The 24,290-nt window shown below is 40.8% G+C and overlaps 1 protein-coding gene across 3 annotated transcripts; it reads right to left on the bottom strand.

Moving 5' to 3' along the window:
- Positions 1 to 2,662: 2,662 nt before the first annotated feature.
- Positions 2,663 to 17,640, bottom strand: cdk15 (cyclin-dependent kinase 15). Of its 3 annotated transcripts, XM_061904627.1 has the most exons (14): positions 17,507 to 17,640; positions 15,635 to 15,833; positions 13,803 to 13,934; positions 13,624 to 13,718; positions 13,454 to 13,533; positions 13,241 to 13,335; positions 13,106 to 13,168; positions 11,719 to 11,842; positions 6,188 to 6,308; positions 6,023 to 6,116; positions 5,897 to 5,960; positions 3,799 to 3,847; positions 3,517 to 3,659; positions 2,663 to 3,446 (listed from the first exon to the last, which is right to left on the bottom strand). In XM_061904627.1, exons 2-14 carry the CDS (start codon positions 15,791 to 15,793, stop codon positions 3,334 to 3,336), a joined length of 1,332 nt encoding a protein of 443 aa, XP_061760611.1. In that variant the 5' UTR covers positions 15,794 to 15,833; positions 17,507 to 17,640; the 3' UTR covers positions 2,663 to 3,333. The 3 variants fall into 3 exon arrangements, with proteins under 3 accessions (XP_061760611.1, XP_061760613.1, XP_061760612.1); XM_061904629.1 differs by lacking the exon at positions 15,635 to 15,833 and having other exon boundaries at positions 17,507 to 17,639; XM_061904628.1 differs by lacking the exons at positions 2,663 to 3,446; positions 3,517 to 3,659; positions 3,799 to 3,847 and adding an exon at positions 5,703 to 5,833.
- Between the last annotated feature and the right edge of the window lie 6,650 nt (positions 17,641 to 24,290).

The raw sequence follows: 24,290 nt of genomic DNA, 5'->3' as shown, positions 1-24,290 counted from the left end.
ACATCAGAAGTAGCCAACATTGCGATTTAATCAAAAAAACCTAACCCCAAAACTAAAAATTGCGCCCCCTAGGAAGAAAACACAGACAAAACTGCCTGTAACTTTTAGTAAGAAAGTCGTAGCGACATGAAACAAAAACCTCTACGTAGATCTCATTTATACCTGGATTTCATACACTGACATCCTTAAGCAAAAATCAACAGGAAGTTTGCAATTCCCCCTTCAAAACAAGTTTTGTAAAAACACTCACCTTTGCCTCTTTGAGCTGTAATTTGACCCCCTCAACATGCTTCAAAACTCACCAAACCGTACACACACATCAGGACTGGCAAAAATTGCGATCTAATCAAAAAACCTAACCCCAAAACTCAAAATTTCGCTCTAGCGCCCCCTAGGAATAAAACAGAAAACTGCTCCTAGGAAGAAAACACAGACAAAACTGCCTGTAATTTCCAGTTGGAATGTCATAGAGACATGATATAAAACCTCTATGTAGGTCTCACTTAGACCTACATTTTATATATTGACAACCCCCAGCAAAAATTAACATGAAGTTTGCAACTCCCCCTTCAAAACAAAAGTTTTTTAAAAACCGGTCACCCTTTTTTTTCAAACATTATCTCTTCTGAGCGCGTTTGTCGTGTCGGCTTCAAACTACCACAGGAGAGAGATTGAACCCTTCTGATTAAAAGTTGATGAAAGACTTAATTACTGCTACGGTTGTGATTTTATCAGCCTTCAAAGAACCGCTGCACTTAAAACCATTTCAAAGATGGCCGTCGTGCACAGACACAGTGAGGGAGACTTTTTTTTTGTACCGTCTGCTGCTGGTGCGCACGCACCAACATTCGTGAGGGAGGGACTCTGATTGTCTATACCAAAATGGCTGCCAGGTGCCGTAGCTAAGCCGGTATGTTTTACAGTTGTCGTTTGCCTGCATATCGTAAAAACAACCGTCGAACATTTTACAACTAATTGTAAACTTACAGGTGCCGACCATCAGGGCTGAGTTGCGACGAGAGAGTGTGTCAATGTGAAGATATTACGCCAAGTTGGTAAGTCTATCTGTTTGCTAATAGTAGCTACTATCCATCCATCTTTTAACACTTATCCGGGCTTGGAGCGCAGGAGCAGCAGCCAAAGCGGTCCCGTCCATCGCCCTTTGCAGCTTTGATTACACCTGTATTGTTGAATACATTGGCTATTTCTCCAATTGATTCAATTAGTACCAATGAAGTTGATGTGTGTGCTCTGAATCTATATTAACTGTTTGAAAGCAATGCATGTTTATGTATTAATGTAACTAATCTATTGTTGAATAGCTTTTTACAGAATATTTGAAAACTGAGAAAGTAAATAACCTGGTCTGTTACTTGAAAAGTGGTTGTGGAGGGAGGTGTGGCCAGCGCTGCCTGCAGGAGTGGAGGTCACTGCCTCTGTCCATGGTGCTGAGGACAGAGCACCATCAAACGAGGGCGTGGCAGTGCCGGCTGCAAGACACAGCTGAACAGATGATTAGATTTCCAAGGTAGTACGAGTTATCTAATCATCTGTGTCTTTAACAGTCGCGGCCGAAAACAGGAGGACGAGGAACTTGGAGAGACTGCAAAGTCTTGTGTATCTGGAAAGATCATTGATGAGTTTCTAGAGGTACATTAAATCTTTATTCAAATCTGCAGACCTGACTCCTGTGATGTGTGTAGCAGTGGTACTGCTAGGAAGCGACCTGTACAGTGGTCTGTCCTCAATCTTATAAAGGGGGAAAAGTTTATACTTTTTAATTTTGTCTGTGAATACAGTGGATTGGCATGGAAGGTTACTGATAAACTATGCCCAAGTGCAGTTGGGATAGGTTCCAGCCCACCTGCAATCCTGAGGGGACAGCGGGGTAGAAGATGGATGGGTGGTGACTGATGTATGTTAGTGCTTTTGAAATGCCTTCAATTAACTTTAATACAATTGTCATGTTCTTTTGTACATATTTTGATTTACTTTTGTTTACAACAATCACTGTTTCCTTTCTGTAAATTATTTTTATAATAATTAACGAACAGAACAAAATAAGAGAAATGCGCTGGAAACTGCACTGGCTGCGATGTTAGCTGCTAACATTAGCATGCCAAGCTAAATACTTAAGGTCAGCCAGAGCCGTGTATAAAGAAAGGATGAACAACATGGGAAAGAGGCCTGGGTCGGATTTGAAAAATTCGGAATTGAACTGTTCACTTTGACATGTAAAAATCTGATACAAGTCACACAGGGGCAAAAACAAAAATCGTAATTGACCTGTAGTGTGAACAAGGCCTTAATGACAGATGTGCTTTGGCTGTGACCAACAAGGACTTTTTTGGAAAGGAATGAGGCGATTAATTATTTATGATAACCAGAGCCAGCCCAAAGCATAAGCGAACTAAGCGCTTCCGAAGGACCCCGCAGCCACCAGGGGGCCCCCAAAACCAATTAACAAAAAAAAATCATATTTATTTTTTGCATGTACGAGTCTGACTGAAGATTTCTAAATGATCAAAGATATATTATTGTACAAAAACACAATTTTAGGTCAACAGAGTGTGGCTGCTGCACCTTATTGTTTTTCTTGCACTACGAATTATTTTTGCACATTGCTGTTTCAGGTTTTTGTTACCAAAAATAATAAAGTGAATCAGGATCAGCTTTATTGTCCAGTTATGTTTAACACACATGGAATTTAACTTTAGTAGACTGCGCTCTCTTTGTACAATGTAAACATTAAATATGAACAATTAACTAAAAATATAAACTAGTAAATAAAGACTAATATGTACAAGACTGATGAAACAAGATGACACTTACTGTAAATACAAAGCTTTATCACTTGGACTGTTCAACCCCAGGCCACTCTTGTAGCTGAATGTTTTCTACATTTTAAGATTAGGAACCATATGTGGCACTCTGGACATCATTCGTTCATTCATTGGTATTATTTATGTTCTTAACTGGGCCACCTCCATATCTTTATAAAAATGACATATCATTTGTAAAGACATGCCAGGCTGAAAACAGGATAATGTAAACAACACTGCCAGAGCCGCAATGATTTATAGAAGGTGTGTGAAAGATCAACAATCAATATTATTGGCAGAAATAGAGGGCCCCAAAATCTAATTTTGCTTAGGGCCCCATGGAGGCTGATAACTCTCAGTGGACATTTGAAGACAGCTGATAAGAGATGATAACTGATGCCGTAAGAGCAAGCAATGAATGAAATATACAAGTCAGCTCCTCCACTCCAACACATCTTGGACTCATAGCACAAGTTGGACTGTAACAACTTGATTACTTGTATTGATGAGGTCACCAGAACTTGGCGGCAAGCAGCAGTGAAGGTCTGACTCGCCTGCTGGGGTTCAAGGTGTCACGAACCTCCGTCTCCAGGTAAATGCCGGGCACCTTGAAGATGGACACGGCTGGGAGGACACAAACATGACTTGGGATGTTAAATGATGAACACGTCATTAGGCGTGTTCATTTACTTACTGTCCCTCAGGTGCATGACGGCCTCCGGCAGCGTGCTAAAATAGGAGTGACGCAGGGCATCTGGTGCTGATATGCGGTCTGCAGGCGCCAGCATCAGCATCTTCTGAACAAGGTCTTCAGTTTTGTACGGTAGTTGGTTTAACCTATCCAAACAAACTAGTTGAATAAGTGATGATTTTACCAAAAAGTCACTATTGGTTTATTGTTAGCAGAAATTAGCACATGACAAGGTTAGGAATGTGGAAAGTTAGCATTTTAGCATCCAAAATGCTCATTCCTCACCTTTTCCATACACAGCGAATTGGCTTTAACTTGGGGGGAAGAGAGCAGTCTGGAACAAAAAGGAGACCTGGTGATTTTTTAATTCATGCTGTCAATCATGAGAAAATATCAGCCTCAATAGACTCAGCACTGTCTGATGGCACGCCCTAGTGGGGGCCAACTGTACTGAATGAGGTAGAAGTAAAACGTTCCCACTTTCCCTACTTTTAAGCAATGCAGTGGATCCCCGAATGTTTGTAAATATTTGTCTTCTCGGACAGCTGGCGGGAAGACCAAGTGGCCTGCAGAGCAGCAGAGCCGCCTACCACCATTGTCTGCTTTAGAGGAGGATGAGGGCAGGGCCACAACAAACAGAAGCACAGTGGTAGTGCAAGCCTGAAAGACCAGGCGAAAGACTAATTCACATTGATGGACATTCAACACAGATCATTATAATTTGCAATGAGAGAAGAAAGATACTGTACATCCATTTTCTACCGTAATAGATCCAGACACATTTTTTTTCTCCCAAATCAGGAATAACTGTTTTCACTATACCAGTGGTTCTCAAATGGGGGTACGCATACCCCTGGGGGTACCTGAAGGTATGCCAAGGGGTATGTGAGATTTTTTTTTAAATATTCTAAAAATAGAAACAATTCAAAATTCCTTTATAAAGATATTTATTGAATAGTACTTCAACAAAATATGAATGCAAGTTCATAAACTGTAAAAAGAAATGCAATGCAATATTCAGTGTTGACAGTTGGATTTTTGTGGACATGTTCCATAAATATTGATGTTAAATATTTCTTTTTTTGTGAAGAAATGTTTAGAATTGAGTTCATGAATCCAGATGGATTTAACTTGGGGTGATCCAAATGGATTCATGAACTCCCCAAAGAGGTCACTATAAGTTTAAAATGCCCAAAGAGGGCACTTTAAGTTGATGATTACTTCTATGTGTAGAAATCTTTATTTATAATCGAATCACTTGGATATTTTTCAACAATTTTTTGTTATTTTTATATCTTTTTTTTACCAAATAGTTCAAGAAAGACCACTGAAAATGAGCAAAATTTTGCACTGTTATACAATTTAATAAATCCTAAACTGATGACATAGTGCTGTATTTTACTTCTTTATCTCTTCTTTCAACCAAAAATGCTTTGGTATGATTAGGGGGTACATGAATTAAAAAAAAATTCACAGGGGGTACATCACTGAAAAAAGGTTGAGAACCACTGCAGTATACAAATGAACAATATAAAAGCAACACTAAAACTGACAAAAAACTGTTGCTTATTCATGTCAACAGCAGAAACTTGTATGCAAATTACAACGTGAATACATTTTTGGAACAATTCAACGACGGAGCCTGCAAAGTGATTGCTATCTCAGAAACATGGATACATACTAAAAAAGGAATATATTTTGACCTGGGAAGATATGAAGTGAATTATATCAACAGAAGCAACTAATACTGAGGACGAGTAGCTGTGTACGCGATAAAGAACTTGTGGCAAAAATAACATATCTTTAGCTGTTTTAGAATATTCAACCATCGAAATATATCATGGAAAAAGCAAAAACTTATTAACCAACTGCATATACAGAACACCTAAGTGAAACGTTACTGCATTTGAGAACTGGATTAGGGCAACTTTTACAGAAATCAGTGAAAAAATAACTTCATGTGGTGATTTTAACATTGACCTATTGAATCTTAACAAAAGGTCATAAATGACTGCATTGATACAATGTATAGCATGAGTATACTGTTTACCCTAAAATCACAAGGCCAAGCAGAAACTCGGGACAATTAAATAATCGTGTTTATCTCATACATTACATAACTATTTATTTATGATAACTTTATTTACTGTTTTTGTATTTAATAATCATTTACTTTCTCATTGTTTATCAATTTACTGATTTATTCATCTATTTATTCATTGTTGGGTTACAAAGAGAGAAAAAAAGGATAAAACTGCTTTGATACAAAAAAGGGTCCAATTATATAAACTTTGCTTCTTCCTACTCCTTCTCGGATATGCTGTAATGAAACAAGAGGAAACATGCTATGTATTCCAACTAACCAACCTACAGTAAGACTGACCTGATTGATAATTGGGCAGTCGAGTCACTCCAGGCCAGTTGTCCTCCGATGGGATGCCAAGGACCTGCAGGGAACAAGGTCATTTGTGTTCATTATTGCAGCAAACTTGTTGCGTGTTGTACCCACCGTCCATATTTTCTGCAGCTGGTCAAACACATCAGTGACTCCAGGGAATGCCGGTGCCCCCTGCAGCATCTCAACAAAGATGCAACCAGCTCCCCTGACACACATCAAAAGGCTCTCAAAGTTCGTGAATCTAGTGGCTCTACAGCAGACTTGAAGCAAACGCACCAGATATCCAAAGCTGTGGAATAATCTATAGAGCCTAACAGGACATCAGGGGGCCGGTACCACAGCGTGACCACTTCTGAGGAGAAACTCTGACAGGGCACCGACTTGGACCGGGCCAAACCTGCATGCACAATATGGAAGTTTAATTGTAGCCAAATTATTTGCATGTGTGTGTTCCTACCCTTCTTGAGACATCAACAAGGAAAAGTGCTGTACACACTCACACTCATGTGGGTGTGGAAGGCAATAACAATTATAATGGACTTTCCATCACTTTATGTAAATAAAGTTGTCAGAAGTATTTTTGCACTCCAATGAGTTATCAGTAATGTTATGACATATAGCAATCAAAACTATCGTGTTGGGGGCGGAGCTTCCTTAAAGATAGCGTGACTATGTGATGTGACCTGTTATTCGGAAGGAGTTGAGAGTAAAGCCGCTTCTCCTCCACATTGAGAGGAGCCGGATAAGGTGGTTCAGACATCTAGTTAGAATGCCCCCGGACGCATTCCTGGGGTGGTTAGGCCACGTCTGACCGGTAGGAGGCCACATGAAAGACCGTAGATCACCAATCACAACCTTGCGACAGAGAAAACGTGCTAATCATCCCCCCCATGTCATAACTTTACTGATAACTTAGAGTAAATAAATGATAAATGGGTTGTACTTGTATAGCGCTTTTCTACCTTCAAGGTACTCAAAGCGCTTTGACACTACTTCCACATTTACCCATTCACACACACATTCACACACTGATGGAGGGAGCTGCCATGCAAGGCGCCAACCAGCACCCATCAGGAACAAGGGTGAAGTGTCTTGCTCAGGACACAACGGACGTGACGAGGTTGGTACTAGGTGGGATTTGAACCAGGGACCCTTGGGTTGCGCACTCTCCCACTGCACTACGCCGTCCCTGTACAATAAATGAGTCAATAAAATTCTTGATTTAATGGACACACGAGAGAGTATCAAAACGAAACTAAAGTGAATACAACAGACTGGATAAGCTTTTAAAGAAGAAATGCAACAAGACTAAAGAAGTCTGGATAAACTCACAATGTGAAGAAATTGAACAACTGATGGCATATAACCCCAATTCTTCAGAGTTTGCACTGGCTCCCTGTTCATTTTAGAATTGATTTTAAAACATTGCTGTTTGTTTTTAAATCTTTACATGGACTGGCACCTCAATATATCTCGGACCTCATCCAAATTTACATCCCTGCGCGCGCTCTGAGGTCCGAAAGCCAGCTCCAGCTCGTGGTGCCCAAGACCAGACTTAAGACCAGGGGAGACAGGGCCTTCTCTGTGGTCGGCCCTAAGCTCTGGAACACTCTGCCGCTCCATGTTCAAACTGCTTCCACAGTGGAGTGTTTTAAGTCTCGTCTTAAGACCCACTTTTATTCTTTGGCTTTTAACACTACGTGAGTTGTGTGGTCCTCTGTTGTCCTCTGTGTTTTTTTTATACACTTTTATTTTTATTTTACTGTTTTAATTGATTTTACCCTTTAAAATAGTTTTTAATCATATTTGTTTTTATATTGTTTTTATTGGTTTTATTTTTATTCATTTTTTTGTTTTATTCAGTCATTGGTGGAGCGTAATATTGTTTTTAACATGGCTGTGCAGCACTTTGGAAACGTTATTGTTGTTTAAATGTGCTATATAAATAAAGTGGATTGGATTGGATTAAACACAAGGACACTGATAGCAAGTACATGCATCAAAAGATCAAAGAACTCAAGGGCACACAGGGCCCCTCGAAGTCAGGAGGCACCAAATCAAAGGAAGGCAACGTACTAAAGGATAAGGAAGACTTTCTGTCAAGATGGTCAGGGCAGATTGAAAAGTGGAAGAAATACAAGAAAAAACATGGAAGGCCCACCCATAACAAAAGATGAAAGTGAAAAGTTTCATGTATAAAATGAGACATGGCAAAGCGTTTGAACCAGATCGGATACCAATTGGAGTCATAGAAGTACTCAAAGAAATTAAAAAAATCAGAGCTGACAAAATTGTTTATCATTTACGACGACAGGCAAATTTCATCAGATATGAAAAAAATCTATTTTTATTACTGTGTCAAAGAAACCAGGAGCCACAGACTGTGATCGACATAGATTAATACGCCTTATGAGTCATGTCTCCAAAATTCTTCTTAGAGTACTGATGGCAAGAGCAAGGAATAAGATGCATGCAGAGCTTTTGGCCACGCAATTCAGATTTCTCCCGGACCAGGGCACCAGAATTACTATATTCACACTTCGTATGTTAATGGAAAGTTCAATAGAAGTGCAAGCCGATGTATACCTGTGTTTTATTGACTATTTCAAAGCATTCAAAAAAGTGAAGCATAAAAACCTTATACAAATTTTGAATGAGCTGCATATCGATGGGAAAGAACTGGAGATTATCAGAAATCTTTACTGGGAAAAAAGCACTAATCTGAATGGATGGTGAATGCAGTCAATTCAAAGCCATTTAAAAGGGTGTATCTCCTGATCTGTTCAACATCTACAGCAAAATGATCTTACACAACATCAATCATCAAGATGGAATAAAAGTTGGAGGAATTAATGTTAACAACCTCAAATATGCCGATGACACTGTGCTTGTGGCAGACTTTGGGGAAACGTTACAGAACAGCCCAATGTGAAGTACACAGACTGGCACTAAACATCAACAAAACCAAACACATGACAGTTTCCAAGAAAACAGCACCACCCGCATGGAACATTACATGCAACAAGTAGAAAATAAAACAAGTGGATCAATTCAACTACCATCTGATAAAAGATGTGAAAAAGAGATAAATGAATTGCCTAGTCAAAAGACAGCTTCAACATAAGTCTTATATTTAGAAATGGAAACATCTTACTTGACACCAAACTCAGAGTCCTCAAAACGTATGTATGGTCTGTCCTACTTTAGTTTACGACAGTGAATTCTGGACTTGAAATAATCAACAATTGAGAAATTTAGAGGCAGATGAAATGTGGTTCTTCAGAAAAAAATACACTGCATATCATGCCTTAAAAGAAAAGTAATGAAGATGTATTGGTGTGGGCGAAAACAAAGTGATCTCTTATTGCAACGATTTGAAAGAGGCAGCTGAAATTCCTGAAATTTTTTATTAGAAAAGACAGCTGAGAAAAACTGATGTTAACAGGAAAACGAGTAGGAAGAAAAGCTCCAGGTCGACAACGAATAACATTCATTCAATGGCCTAGGAAAGTGGTTCTCAACCTTTTTTCAGTGATGTACCCCCCGTGAACATTTTTTTAATTCAAGTACCCCCTAATCCGAGCAAGCATTTTTGGTTGAAAAAAAGAGATAAAGAAGTAAAATACAGCACTATGTCATCGGTTTCTGATTTATCAAATTGTATAACAGTGCAAAAATATTGCTCATTTGTAGTGGTCTTTCTTGAACTATTTGGAAAAAAGTATATAAAAATACGTAAAAACTTGTTGAAAAATAAACAAGTGATTCAATTCTAAAAAAATATTTTTACACATAGAAGTAATCAACTTAAAGTGCCCTCTTTGGGGATTGTAATAGAGATCCATCTGGATTCATGAACTTAATTCTAAACATTCCTTCACAAAAAAAGAAATCTTTAATATCAATATTTATGGAACATGTCCACAAAAAATCTAGCTGTCAACACTGAATATTGCATTGTTGCATTTCTTTTCACAGTTTATGAACTTACATTCATATTTTGTTGAAGTATTATTCAATAAATATATTTATAAAGGATTTTTGAATTGTTGCTATTTTTAGAATATTTAAAAAAAATCTCACGTACCCCTTGGCATACCTTCCAGTACCCTCAGGGGTACATATACCCCCATTTGAGAACCACTGGCCTAGGAAATTTTATTGGATATATTAATATAGGTCTCATACGGGGGCAGCACGGTGGAAACAGGGGTTAGGGTATGTGCCTCACAATACGAAGGTCCTGAGTTGTCCTGGTTTCAATCCCTTGCATGTTCTCCCCGTGACTGCGTGGGTTCCCTCCGGGTACTCCGGCTTCCTCCCACTTCCAAAAACATGCACCTGGGGATAGGTTGATTGGCAACACTAAATTGGCCCTACTGTGTGAATGTGAGTGTGAATGTTGTCTGTCTATCTGTTGGCCCTGCGAAGAGGTAGCGACTTGTCCAGGGTGTACCCCGCCTTCCACCCAAATGCAGCTGAGATAGGCTCCAGCGACCCCCCCGCAACCCCGAATGGATGGAGGACTCATACGTAGGTGGATGACAAGAGAAGACTGGAGAGCCCTGCAAACATCAGGCCTGATACTCCATGATGATTTCAGTACAAAATACTTCTGACAACTACTGCTAAAACATGAACTTTTATTTATGATAGAGAGTCCATTAGTCTGATCTTGAATAGGAATGTGCTGAAAATGTTTAATTTCCCCTCGGGGATTAATAAAGTATGTCTGATTCTGATTATAATTGTTCTTGGCTTCAACACCAACAGGAGTGCGAATGGATGCAAGGCGCTGACTAGTGGTCAGTATAGGGAAAAGCAAGCTGAAGTTACAGAGACGATTCTTTTTTTACAACTTCGAATCTCTGCACAGACACACAGCTCTCACACAGCAGGAGTGATGCAAAAGTCACATGTAAACAGAGAGCCAATCAGGGTTCTTGCTTCGCACAAATCTGATTAAGGACAGACAAATTTTTTACGCACACACAACTTAGACACAGATTGCTTTACACGTACACAGCTCTGAATACGGACAACACAACTGTGATTACACACAAGGCTTTCACAGCAAAAACAAAAAAGGCACGTGTGAAAAAAGAGCCAATTGAGGAAATACAGACAAATGAAGGAGAGACAACACGCAGCTCTGATTACACACACTAGAGCTGCGAATCTTTGGGTGTCCCACGATTCGATTCAATATTGATTCTTGGGGTCACGATTCGATAATATATCGATTTTTTCGATTCAACGCGATTCTCGATTCAAAAACGATATTTTTTTGATTCAAAACGATTCCGTATTCATTCAATACATAGGATTTCAGCCGGATCTACCCCAGTCTGCTGACATGCTAGCAGAGAAGTAGATTTAAAAAAAACAAAAAACTTTTATAATTGTAAATGACAATGTTTTATCAACTGATTGCAATAATGTAAATTTGTTTTACTATTAAACAAACCAAAAATATGACTCAATTGCTCTGTTTGTTGCAGTTCTGAGTGTTGCTGGGTCAGGTTTGATTTTGGAATTGGATTGCATTGTTATGGTATTGCTGTGTAGTGGTTTGTTGGATTGATTAAAAAAAAAAAAAAAATTTTTAAATGAGAATCGATTTTTCCCCACAACCCTAATACACACACACACACACACACACACACACACACTGAGATACAGACACACACATTAGTACACAGATTTCAGACGCACAGATTGAGATACACATTTGTAAATATTTTGCTACAACACCACTTTCGTAGGTTTTAGTGCAGCAATATTACGGTCAGCATGAAGGAACCTACCAAAATCAGCCAGTTTGAGTTCTCCCAAGTAGCTGATGAGCAGGTTCTGAGGCTTCAGGTCGCGGTGGAGGATGCGGCGACTGTGGATGAAAGCCAGGCCCCGTAGCAGCTGGAACATGAAGATCTACAAGGAGAGGATCTGTTGATTTTCTCTACTTGGAAAACGGTGATGTGTATGTTGGCATCAAGCAAGACGGTGTTTTATTCTGCAATACACCAGCATCAAGGAAGACAGCATCGTATTCTGCAATACACCAATATGTCCTGGAACCAAATTTAGCTTGTAAAGCTCCAATTGTAATTTGATGCGCAAAGTTTCAAATGTACTGTAAACAAATATTCATGGGGTTTTATTTTATGTGAAAAACTAACATTTAGTTGTAAAGTGGTGAGTTTACTATTAAGTTTATGATTTGCCAAAAAATATGATGCTGAGTTTTAATGCACCTTTTGACAGACTTCTATCGTAATATTTACTAGGGCTGCGAGTTTTGGGTGTCCCAAGATTCGATTCAATATCGATTCTTGGGGTCACGATTCGATAGTATATCGATTTTTTCGATTCTCGATTCAAAAACGATATTTTTCCGATTCAAAACGATTCTGTATTCATTAAACACATAGGATTTGAGCAGGATCCACCCCAGTATGCTGACATGCAAGCAGAGGAGTAGATTAAAAAAGAAAAAAAGCTTTTATAATTGTAAAGTGCAATGTTTTATCAACTGATTGTAAATTTGTTTTAACTATTTATTAAACGAACCAAAAATATGACTTATTTCATCTTTGTGAAAATATTGGACACAGTGTGTTGTCAAGCTTATGAGATGCGATGCAAGTGTAAGCCACTGTGACACTATTCATTTTTTTTTATTTTTATAAATGTGGAATGATAATATCATTGAGGGATTTTTAATCACTGCTATGCTGAAATTATAACTAATATTGATACTGTTGTTGATAATATTCATTTTTGTTTCACTACTTTTGGTTTGTTCTTTGTCGTGTTTGTGTCTCCTCTCAATTGCTCTGTTTATTGCAGTTCTGAGTGTTGCTGGGTCACGTTTGGTTTTGGAATTGGATTGCATTATGGTATTGCTGTGTAGTGGTTTGTTGGATTGGTAAAAAAATAACAAATAAAAAAGATTTTTTTTAAATGATTCTGAATCTTACAACGTATTCAATTCGATTCGTATTCGAATCGATTTTTTCCCACACCCCTAATATTTACGTTGTTTTGTTTTTACGACAAGTGGTTGAATAAATTATCTATTCATATCTCCATATCTATGCGATTAACAGTCGGTCCACCTCTCAATCTCAGTCAGCAGGGATGGGCTCCAGCTTGGGTCCCTAAACTGGACAAACATTTGGTCAGGAGTCGTACCCGCACGTTGTGAGAGTGCAGACCTCCTGGATGCTGGTTCATGTACTGAGCCAAGTCTGTTTGCTGCAAGAACACAAGTGGTTACACACAATAATCATTGAAAATGTTGATCATGTGACACCTCCTATGTCTCACCACGTATTCGAAGACGAAGGTGAGCGAGTCTCGGGCGTGGATGATGTCATGAAGGAGGACGATGTTGGCGTGTTTCAGGCCTTTAAGCAGAGAGGCTGCACGCACACACACGGCATAATTTAGCGCATAAAGAGCCATAAACCTTTAAACTTCCTAAGATGTGTCCATTACAGTTGTGTCTATGTATTGTATGTGAGTGTAGGACCTGCTCACCTTCCCTGATGGCAGTGAAAGGCACACCCTCCTCTGTCTTTGTCTCGATCACTTTCAGCGCCACCAGCTGCCCATTAATCCTTGACACAAATGGAGGATGTATCATCATTATCTTTGTCATCACCCCAAATGTCTGTAGTGACGATATCATAAACCATGTGACCTCTGACCTGCTGATTCCTTTAAAAACAGACGCGTACGAGCCTTCACCAAGTTTCTCCAGACTCACATACGAGTTGGCGGTTCCGAACTGAAGCCCTGGTTTCTGATCACACATACAGAGCGGTCACACCTCACACCTACGGGTTACAACAAGTTACATGATATGTAGGATTGTTCAACAGCTGACCCAGATGAAGGGATTCTGGCAGCTGTTGCTGCTCCACGGGTCACTGTTGCTGCGCTCTCGCTGCACTCGAAGTCGTCGCATCTGCAGCGTGTGGAACCAGTGGGGTTGAGTTCCGGAACTGTCTTCATCAAGCTGGCCCCGCAGACAAACAAAAGAACAAACATCCATAGTTGATTAATGCACGGTAAGCTGTCCTCAATGTGTTCTTCTGTTCAACCAGGGCATGGGGCGAAGAGGTAGCCCAGACTTTCTAGTCTCTGGTCATCTATAAGCTAGACTGGACTGTTAACACGGACCACCAGTACAAGAAAGGACAGAGCAGGCTGTACTTCCTCAGGAGACTGCACTCCTTCAACATTTGTAGAAAACTCCTGTGGATGTACTACCAGTCTGTGGTTGCCAGTGTTCTGTTCTACATGGTAGTGTGCTGGGGGGGCAGTACATCTAAGAAGGACAGCTCCAGACTTGAGAAACTGTTCAGGCGGGCCGGTTCTACAATCGGAATGAAACTGGACTCACTGGTGACGGTGGCAGAGAAGAGGACTGTGGACAAACTAGTGAGCATCCTGGATGATGCCAGTCACCCTCTGCATAGCGTTATCAGTAGCCAGAGGAGCCTGTTCAGTGCTAGACTGCTTCATCCCAAGTGCAGGACTAATAGACTCAAGAACTCCTTTGTCCCACACGCCATTAGACTGTACAACTCCTCTCTGGGACGGGGGAGGGGGGGGGGGGGGGGGGGGATTAGGATGACAGGGGATGCAAAACATTAACAGTGCAATACGTTTTCATAACATGGTCACTACTGCCTACTTTGTCTTGTTATATTCTTATTTTACTGTTATATTGTTATTCCCATTGTTTTTATTCTTTTTGTAATATTTCTCTATTTTGTTTCCTTTTAAACCCCCATTATTTACTTTTTACTTTTTCTTAAATTGATCTCAGCTCTGTACACTGCTGCTGGAATTTTAATTTTCCTGAAGGAACTCTCCTGAAGGAATCAATAAAGTACTATCTATCTATCTATCTCTTCCAGTTTCACCAGGACATAAACCCTCCAGTGTGTACTTTAGGTCTACCTCATGGTGTCCTTCTGGCTGCGTATGCCAGGAACACCTCACCAGGTGCGTCCAGAAGGTATCCAGTCTTGATGCTGTGTCCTTGGGCAAGACACATTACCCACCGGCTCCCAGTGCCACCGATGCTGGTTCTGAATTGCACAACGTATTCGATTCGATTCGTATTTCCCACACCCCTAGTATTTACGTTGTCTTGTTTTTACGACAAGTGGTTGAATAAATTATCTATTTATATCTACATATTGTCCGGGAGGGGGGGGGGGGGGAGCTGGAGCCTATCTCAGCGTGGTACACCCCGGAAAAGTCGCCACCTCATCACAGGGCCAACACAGACAGACAACATTCACACTCCCTTTTACACACTAGGGCCAATTTAGTGTTGCCAATCAACCTATCCCTTGGTGCATGTCTTTAGAGGTGGGAGGAAGTCGGAGTACCCGGAAGGAACCCAACCAGTCACAGGGAGAACATGCAAACTCCACACAAAGATCTTGAGCCCAGGATTGAACCCAGGACCTTAGTAATGTGAGGCACACGTACTAACCCCTGGCCACCGTGCTGCCCTCAACAAAGACAGTCTCACACACTGTAATAAGCAATTAATGAATGTATGTATCAGATACAACTTCATGAACAATGAATATATCCATTGTGAAGCAGTTATAAAAAGTATAGACGAGGACAACACACTGTAAAATGTATCCCAATGACAACCCAACAACAAAGAATGTGAAAAGTTTCATTAGATACCTCGGTGGCTGGCAGTGATGAGGAACTCCTGCTCTTTTTGACAGCCCTCTCCTCCATCCTCATTACCTCCATTTCTTCCTTCTCTGTTTCCCCCGGCTCACGGGCCTCATCGCCCTCACCACAACAGCGCCTCCTTATCCAGCGGCACACATCCTCCATCACTGTTTCTTCTGCTGCCGCTGCTCATATGACCACCGCGCTGCCAGGAGAAGAGCAAACATGGTCTTATGACCACTCCTGCACCCTTCCATCCCCCCACCAAGCAGCACAACAGTGCCATTCAACGTTTGGCAGACAAGTGCCCCACAGTGGCCACAGTCAAGAAGTACTGCAACTACTATGTTTAAGAAAGGGATTTGTTTGGGATATTATTCCATTTTGTTTAACTTTGACTTTCAATATGAATGCATAGAAACACTCAATGCGATACAAAGTATGGACATTTCCAGCCAAATTGACTACAAAGAGGAGTGGTATAATAAGCTTTCTGATTCGGACTTCGGAAAAATTAGTCAGAACCTGCACAAAAATTAAGAAAGAACAGAAGACTCGGAACTCAAAGTGAAGTGAATTATATTTGTATAGTGCTTTTCAATCAATAGTGAAACCCATTTGTGGAGATCTCGCTCCTCTGGGTTCCTTGGACCACCAAGGACGGACATAACAGCCTCGTTCATGGTTAAGAACAACAATTTATTTCTCAATCCTCTCTCGTTCTGCTTTTCAGCCATCAGTTTGTCTCTCGGTTGTGCTCAACTCCAACAACCACTCTCTCTCTCCTTCCCGACTGCTGCCTTTAACAGAGCGACAGGTGATCAGACACCTGCCGCTGATCTCGAAGCCGGTCCTGGCACACCGAGCTTCGCTGCAGGTCCACAGACCACGCCCCTCACACCATTATCTACATCTTTAAGCTACATTTCAAACCAGCATCGGTGGCACTGGGAGCAGGTGGGTAAAGTGTCTTGCCCAAGGACACAGCAGAAATGACTCGGAAGGCGGAAGCAGGGATCAAACCTGGAACCCTCAAATTGCTGGCACGGCTGCTCGACCAGCCGGGCCACGCTGCCTCATAAACGAAAGAAAAAGAAAGTACGCTGCTAATATTATATTTTGTGTCCTCCTGATATTTTTCTCAATATGCTTGAAGAAATGCTGAAAGAGCACGAGGAAACACCGGTTATGTCGCCTATGTCTTCGAGGCAATGTGGCTCATATGGTAGTGCAGCCTACCAGAAACTTGAGGGTTTCTGGTTAAAGTTAAGTTAAAGTACCAATGATTGTCACACACACACTAGGTGTGGTGAAATTTGTCCTCTGCATTTGACCCATCCCCTTGATCACCTCCTGGGAGGTGAGAGGAGCAGTGAGCAGCAGCGGTGCCACGCCCGGGAATCATCTATGGTGATTTAACCCCCAATTCCAACCCCTTGATGCTGAGTGCCAAGCAGGGAGGCAATGGGTACCATTTTTTTAGTCTTTGGTATTACTCGGCCAGGGTTTGAACTCACAACCTACCGATTTCAGGGCGGACACTCTAACCACTAGCACACTGAATACAGCTTCCGCCATTCTAGTCACTGCCGTTGGGTCCTAGGGCAGAGGTTCTCGAATGGGGGTACGCGTACCCCTGGGGGTACTTGAAAGTATGCCAAAGGGTGCGTTAGATTTTTTTAAACATATTCTAAAAATAGCAACCATTCAAAAATCCTTTATAAATATCTGTTGTGTAACTATCAAAAAGTAATTAGTTACTGAGAGTGGAAAGCAGGGCTCTGTCTGACACGCTAGGTCCAAGGATGCAACATGAAGCATTTATTGCTGTTTTGAGGGTAATTTATTGTCCCTTTGAGTAAAAATACAATACATTACATTCAGACGGTTTGTGGTTCCTCTGCAGTGATTTTGCGTCCCCTTTCGCTCCTTTTGCGGTCAACAGAAGTAACGGCACCCAGGTTCACACTCTCTCCAAACAAGCCAAACAATTCCTCCAAATAAGTGCAGGTGATATTCATTTAGCAATCATTCAGCCCCACAGACACGCCTCCCACACACACACACTCCACCCACAAACATTTAGCCACACCCACTATCCAAGGTGATAAGTGAGAAACAAATCCCTGCCTCTACAATAGACATCCATCCATCCATTTTCCTACCGCTTGTTTTCTGTGGGGTCACGGGGGGCGCTGGTGCCTATCTCAGCTACAATTGGGCGGAAGGTGGAGTACACCCGGACAAGTCCCCACCTCATCGCTTTATAAATATATTTATTGAATAATACTTCAACAAAATATGAATCAAAGTTCATAAACTGTGAAAAGAAATGCAACAATGCAATATTCAGTGTTGACAGCTAGCTTTTTTGTGGACATGTTCCATAAATATTGATGTTAAAGATTTATTTTTTTGTGAAGAAATGTTTAGAATGAAGTTGATGAATCCAGATGGATCTCTATTACAATCCCCAAAGAGGGCACTTTAAGTTGATGATTAATTCTATGTGTAGAAATCTTGATTTATAATTGAATCACTTGTTTATTTTTCAACAAGTTTTTAGTTATTTTCATATCTTTTTTTCCAAATAGTTCAAGAAAGACCACTACAAATGAGCAAAATTTTTGCACTGTTATACAATTTGATAAATCAGAAACTGATGACATGGTGCTGTATTTTACTTTTTTTTCCAACCAAAAATGCTTTGCTTTGATTAGGGGGTACTTGAATAAAAAAAAATGTTCACAGGGGGTACATCACTGAAAAAAGTTAAGAACCACTGTGTTATACTACTGATTCTAAATCAAGGGATACCAAACGATTAATCATCATGTTGAATAATGACAGGTTATATTATGATTGATCTAAACTCATATTCCTGAATATTTATATTGAATTTGTCTGCGCTTTTTTGTAAATAAAATAAAAAAATACACCCAAAAAATTTAGGCCGGTTTAAGAATATTTTAGTGGGGCAAACGATTGAACGCTCTGAGAATACAAAGTGCAAAGAAATGATTGTTTTTTAAAGCTTTTCTAGACGACCTCGATGCATTGATGTACCACCCTGTCCCACACAAACATAGTCTTTGTCTCACATCTACTGGATTTGGATTTGGTCACTACCCGCAGTCAGGGGCACCGAAAAGGGGGGGTAAAGGAGACGGATTCTAGGGGCCCATGATGGCGGGAGGCCCAGAGAAGCCCCTAATGATGATGAATTTATAATACAGAGGGGTCCTGTAAAGATACAGGGGCCCTGTAAAGATTATTTTCATGGTGCCCAAAATTTTGGCGGCGCCAGTGGCTGAGGGGTTAGTGCGCCTGCCTCACAATACGAAGGTTCTGAGTAGTCCTGGGTTCGATCCTGGGCTCAGGTCTTTCTGTGTGGAGTTTGCATGTTCTCCCCGTGAATGCGTGGGTTCCCTCCGGGTACTCCGGCTTCCTCCCACCTCCAAAGACATACACCTGTGGATAGGTTGATTGGCAACACTAAATTGGCCCTAGTGTGTGAATGTGATTGTCTGTCTATCTGTGTTGGCCCTGCGATGAGGTGGCGACTTGTCCGCCCGATTGTAGCCGCGAACTCAAAGGGAATAAGTGGTAGAAAATGGATGGATGGATGGCACTACCCGCAGTATCACAAAGTTGCAAACATGTGAGCTGCACAGCTACCTTTATACCACTAGAGTGCGCTATTGTAGCACTTCTGCCATCATTTAACCCAGGGGTGGGGAACCTTTTTGGCTGAGAGAGCCATACTAGCCAAATATTTTAAAAATTATTTCCGTGAGAGCCATATGATATTTTTTTTCAAGACTGAATACAACTAAATGCGTGCATCTTTAAGAAAGACCAGCATTTTTAGAGTGTAATTAGTCTCTTATTCTTTTTAATTACATTGTTACTCTGAAGCTAAACCAACAATAAATAAAATACTACTTAACATTAATGCGACTTCTTGAACAGGTGCGGTAGGGACCGGATGGATGGATTAAAATGCATGAGAATGTTTTATATTTTGAACGTTATTTTTAACACTGTGATTACCAGCGGAATTATTCATTACTTATCGTGTTAAGCCATGGGTGTCAAACTCTCGCCCGCGGGCCAAATATGGCACGCCGTGTAATTTCATTTGGCCCTTGAGGCAATATCAAATTAACATTAGAGCTGGCCCGCCGGTATTATACAGCGGGAGTGCCGCTTTAACACTGCATTCACCGCTTATACTCATACTTGCCAACCCTCCTGATTTTCCAGGGAGACTTACGAAATTCAGTGCCCCTCCCGAAAATTTCCTGGGGCAACCATTCTCCCGAATTTCTCCCCGGAAAACAATATTGGGGTCGTGCCTTAAAGGTATTGCCTTTAGCGTTCTCCACAACCTGTCGTTGCGTCTGCTTTTCCTCTATACATACAGCGTGCCGGCCAAGTCACATAGTATATGCGGCTTGTACACACACACACACAAAAGTGAATGCAATGCATATTTGATCAACAGCCGTACAGGTCAAACTGAGAGTGGCCGTATAAACAACTTTAACACTGTTACAAATATGCGCCACACTGTGAACCCTGACCAGACAAGAATGACAAACACAATTCGGGAGAACAACCGCACCGAAACACAACATGAACACAACAGAACAAATACCCAGAAACCCTTGCAGCACCAACTCTTCCTGGACGCTACAATATTCACCCCCGCTACCACCGAACCCCAACCCCGACCACGTTATTGTTATTTTATTTTCAAATTTATTAGCTAGTGGAAAAAGTTAATGTTGATATTTACATTAGAAGGCTGCAAATACAAAAGAGGCATTACATTTTTTTTTTTTATGTTATTTCTGTAATGTTTTTTCGTTTGTTTTTTGAGAGTTGATTTTGCACTATTAGGTTGTATAAGCGTTGTTAAAGCAAATCAGCGTAGCAAACTGAGCAATAATTAAGGTTTTATTCATTCACTTTCTCTTGCTACTTCAAGGCTTGAACGTTTGGTTCATTCCTTATTGTTATTTTACTTTCAATATTTTACTTTATTGGCCTTTGGAAAAAGTTTATTTTGATATATACCTCAGAAGGCTGCAAATAGAAAAGAGGCATTCAATTTTTATTTAAATTTTATTTGATATGCCATTGATATTTTTTTATTATGATTTGAAACTCAATTTTGCATGTCACTGTAAAGTTATATAAGCCTTGCTAGTTAAATATTCAATGCAAAACTTGTTTGGGTCCCAATTAAAATGTTAATTTGTTCAACCTCGGCCCGCGGCTTTTTTCGGTTTAAAATTTTGAGTTTGACACCCCTGTGTTAAGCAATGTCAACTCAGATTTATCTGAGAGCCAGATGCAGTCATCAAAAGAGACGCATCTGGCTCTAGAGCCAAAAGTTCCCTACCCCTGATTTAACCAAATCCATATACTTTGATTCAGTATATACTTAGGGCAGGGGTCGGCAACCTAAAATTTTGAAAGAGCCATTTTGTACCAATAATACAAAAAAAAAAAATATATGTCTGGAGCCGCAAAATAGCCGTAGTATGTATATATTTTCAAATTGTTTACAAGTGTGTTTTTTGATAATAATACAATAGGTGTGTCTAAAATATTTGTTTTTTTTTTTTTCTGATAATAATCAACAATTGAGATTGGTAGGTTGTGAGTTCATACCAAAGACTATAAAAATGGGACCCATTACCTCCCTGCTTGGCACTCAGCATCAAGGGTTAGAATTGTGGGTTAAATCACCCAAAATGATTCCCGGGCGTGGCACCGCTGCTGCTCACTGCTCCCCTCACCTCCCTTACAAATGCAGAGGACAAATTTCACCACAGTGTTTGTGTGACAGTCGTTGGTACTTTAACTTTAACTTAACTTAACTTAAGTATGGCTCTCTATTAGGCTCCCTACAGTTTCAATGCTCGCAGCATCCCCCACGCTTGCTATGTTTTTTAGGTCTTAACTTCCTCAAGACGGGTTTGCCAGGCCGACTTTTTTGCTGTTTCTGAGTTGTTTTTTTCACAATTTTTCTGTTATTTCCAGCCAGGCCGTTTGATGGTTTGCCGAGTCTCTAAAGCAGTGACGTGCTGTCAGGGGAGGCGAGTGAGGCAGTGCCTCACCTGCCACCAGGTGGCTTAACCATGAGATGTTCCAAAACAAAGTAATAAAATAAAATAAGTTTTAATATTTCTCTTTTGGTTTATGCTTTCTATGTGATTTTGGTGTGGTTTCTGTATATTTTGATAATTTTCATGGTAAAAATCGCGGAAATTCCATGTTTCCTGATCAAAACAACGCAGTATACGAGAAGTGAGGCAGACACAGGCGGTGCCTCCACGGCTACACACAGTGTGTATTGGGCGTGCGTGCGAGGGGGCGCATGCTTGTTGCCATGTGGAAAAGGCAGGTCTTGAGGCAGCAAGTACCTCTGCCTCAAGGTAGAGGGCGATATATTGTGAACTTGCAGTTCAATGCCTCAGCGGTACTCTGACTTGCCACACTGGGAGAAGTGGGGGCGCTCAAGCTAGCAGACACAGGTCTTTCCAGCAGGAGCCAGCATTTTTTTTTAACTGTATTTATAACAAACATGGCATTTTTATAAGTAAGCCAACATTTGTGGGTGTTTTTTGTCAGATGCAAAAATATTGTTTAATTTCTTAGAATGATATTGAATTAAATGAATGTTTCTGCCAATATTGAGGATTATATACTGTATCCAAGATGAAATAAGTCTCTAAACTGGACTTTAAGACAAAATGAATGCGATCATACAAAGTACGTTTTCATGGAGGATAGCTATTGCTGCTTCAGATACAAATACAGAAAGGTAAAATAAACTCACAATACTTGATTTATTTTGTTAAAAGCAAATGGGACCAAAAAGTATTTAATAACAACTTTATCAAATAGTTTTTGGAACCATTTATAATATCATTATGATAATGTTTTTATGAAAGCGAATAACTCCCTTTTTTCCTGTAATTCTAATATGCAACCTAAATAAACAACGACTAGAGCTGCACATATGAATTTAAGTTAAAAAAAAAAAAGAAGAAGAAAAAAAAGTATGTATGCCTCACCTGGTGTTTAGTTCACCGCACTTCACTGCTCTAAAGAGTCTGTTAAAATCTTTGACAAGTTGTTTAATCTCATGATTCATCAAAGGAGTCCTTTTCTTCTATGTCCCACTCTCCCTTGTGGAGGGGGTCCGGTCCGATCCGATGGCCATGTACTGCTCGCCTGTGTATCGGCTGGGGACATCTCTGCGCTGCTGATCCGCCTCCGCTTGGGATGGTTTCCTGCTGGCTCCGCTGTGAACGGGACTCTCGCTGCTGTGTTGGATCCGCTTTGGACTGGACTCTCGCGACTGTGTTGGATCCATTATGGATTGAACTTTCACAGTATCATGTTAGACCCGCTCGACATCCATTGCTTTCCTCCTCTCTAAGGTTCTCATAGTCATCATTGTCACCGATGTCCCACTGGGTCATTATTGTCACCGATGTCCCACTGGGTGTGAGTTTTCCTTGCCCTTATGTGGGCCTACCGAGGATGTCGTGGTGGTCTGTGCAGCCCTTTGAGACACTAGTGATTTAGGGCTATATAAGTAAACATTGATTGATTGATTGATTTTCTCTCTGAAAACCCTGTGGTACGGAGATTGCTGCATCAGTCTTTAATCCAGTTGTTAGGGCTAATAGTTTCCTCTCTTGGTCATCTTCCTTGATGATATCATCTTGATAGCTGTCAGAGTCTTCTTCTTGTTGCTACAGTTACTGCCTGGTTTCGTCTTCCGATTCATCACCTCAGCTTGTCGAGATAATCAGCTGCTAACTAGATCTACACAGCATGAACACATCCTCACCACGCTGTCACTGCATTGCTCTCTGTAATCATCAGCATGTATTCTATCACCCTTTTTTTATATAGTGTTTGTCATTATTTGGGGTACTGTAAGCTGGAGTCTATCCCAGCTGACTTTGGATTAGAGACAAGGTAACACTTGACTGGAAAAATTGTGATGTTGTTTTAGTGTGACATCTCCAGTGACTGTTTGATTGCCAGGTTGGGAATCAGCATTTTCAAATCCAAGGTCAGAAAAGGCTTGATTGTGGCCTTCAGGTCAGGGGCGAAGTCCTACCTCAATTTACTAATTCATCTAGGTTCTTACCCTCACTGATGCTCAAGAGCTTTTGGTATTAATCAAATGTTTCCTTTGCAGACTGGCTCATACTTGCCAACCCTCCCAGATTTTCCGGGAGACTCCCGAAATTCAGCGCCTTTCCTGAAAACCTCCCGGAAGAAATTTTCTCCCGAAATTTAACAGGAGCTGGAGGCCACGCCCCCTCCAGCTCAAACATGCACAGTTCGAAGCTTGAAAACGAGGATTGCAGTCGGATCTGACGGCATTTAAAGTAATTTTCAAAAACGAATGCTAATCCTCCTCTTTTTCAACCGGACGACCGGGGAGAATTAAATTAGGAACACTCCGGAGGCAGAAGTTCATTAAGAGGGGCGGACTCACCGGCTCTCAGCCATGTTTCTGTCACACAGAGGAAGTCAAGTCCGCGGGAAGTGAAGAAATCCTTCAGGATAAACGTTTTGTTTGTCAAAGATTGTGCGTTCACAAGGCCGAACCTGGCGGGGGACA

Source organism: Nerophis ophidion, linkage group LG06 (assembly GCF_033978795.1).
Source record: "Nerophis ophidion isolate RoL-2023_Sa linkage group LG06, RoL_Noph_v1.0, whole genome shotgun sequence".
NCBI classification, from domain to species: domain Eukaryota; kingdom Metazoa; phylum Chordata; class Actinopteri; order Syngnathiformes; family Syngnathidae; genus Nerophis; species Nerophis ophidion.
This window is presented reverse-complemented; position numbering and strand designations above follow the sequence as displayed.

Excerpts from the sequence above, each read along its gene's own strand:
- cdk15 (XM_061904627.1), bottom strand. The coding sequence starts at position 15,793 with ATGGAGGATGTGTGCCGCTGGATAAGGAGGCGCTGTTGTGGTGAGGGC. Across the intron at positions 6,117-6,187 it reads TCCACAGCTTTGGATATCTG|GGGAGCTGGTTGCATCTTTG; the intron begins GTGCGTTTGCTT and ends GATGTGTGTCAG. Across the intron at positions 3,660-3,798 it reads ATTCGCTGTGTATGGAAAAG|GTTAAACCAACTACCGTACA; the intron begins GTGAGGAATGAG and ends TTGTTTGGATAG.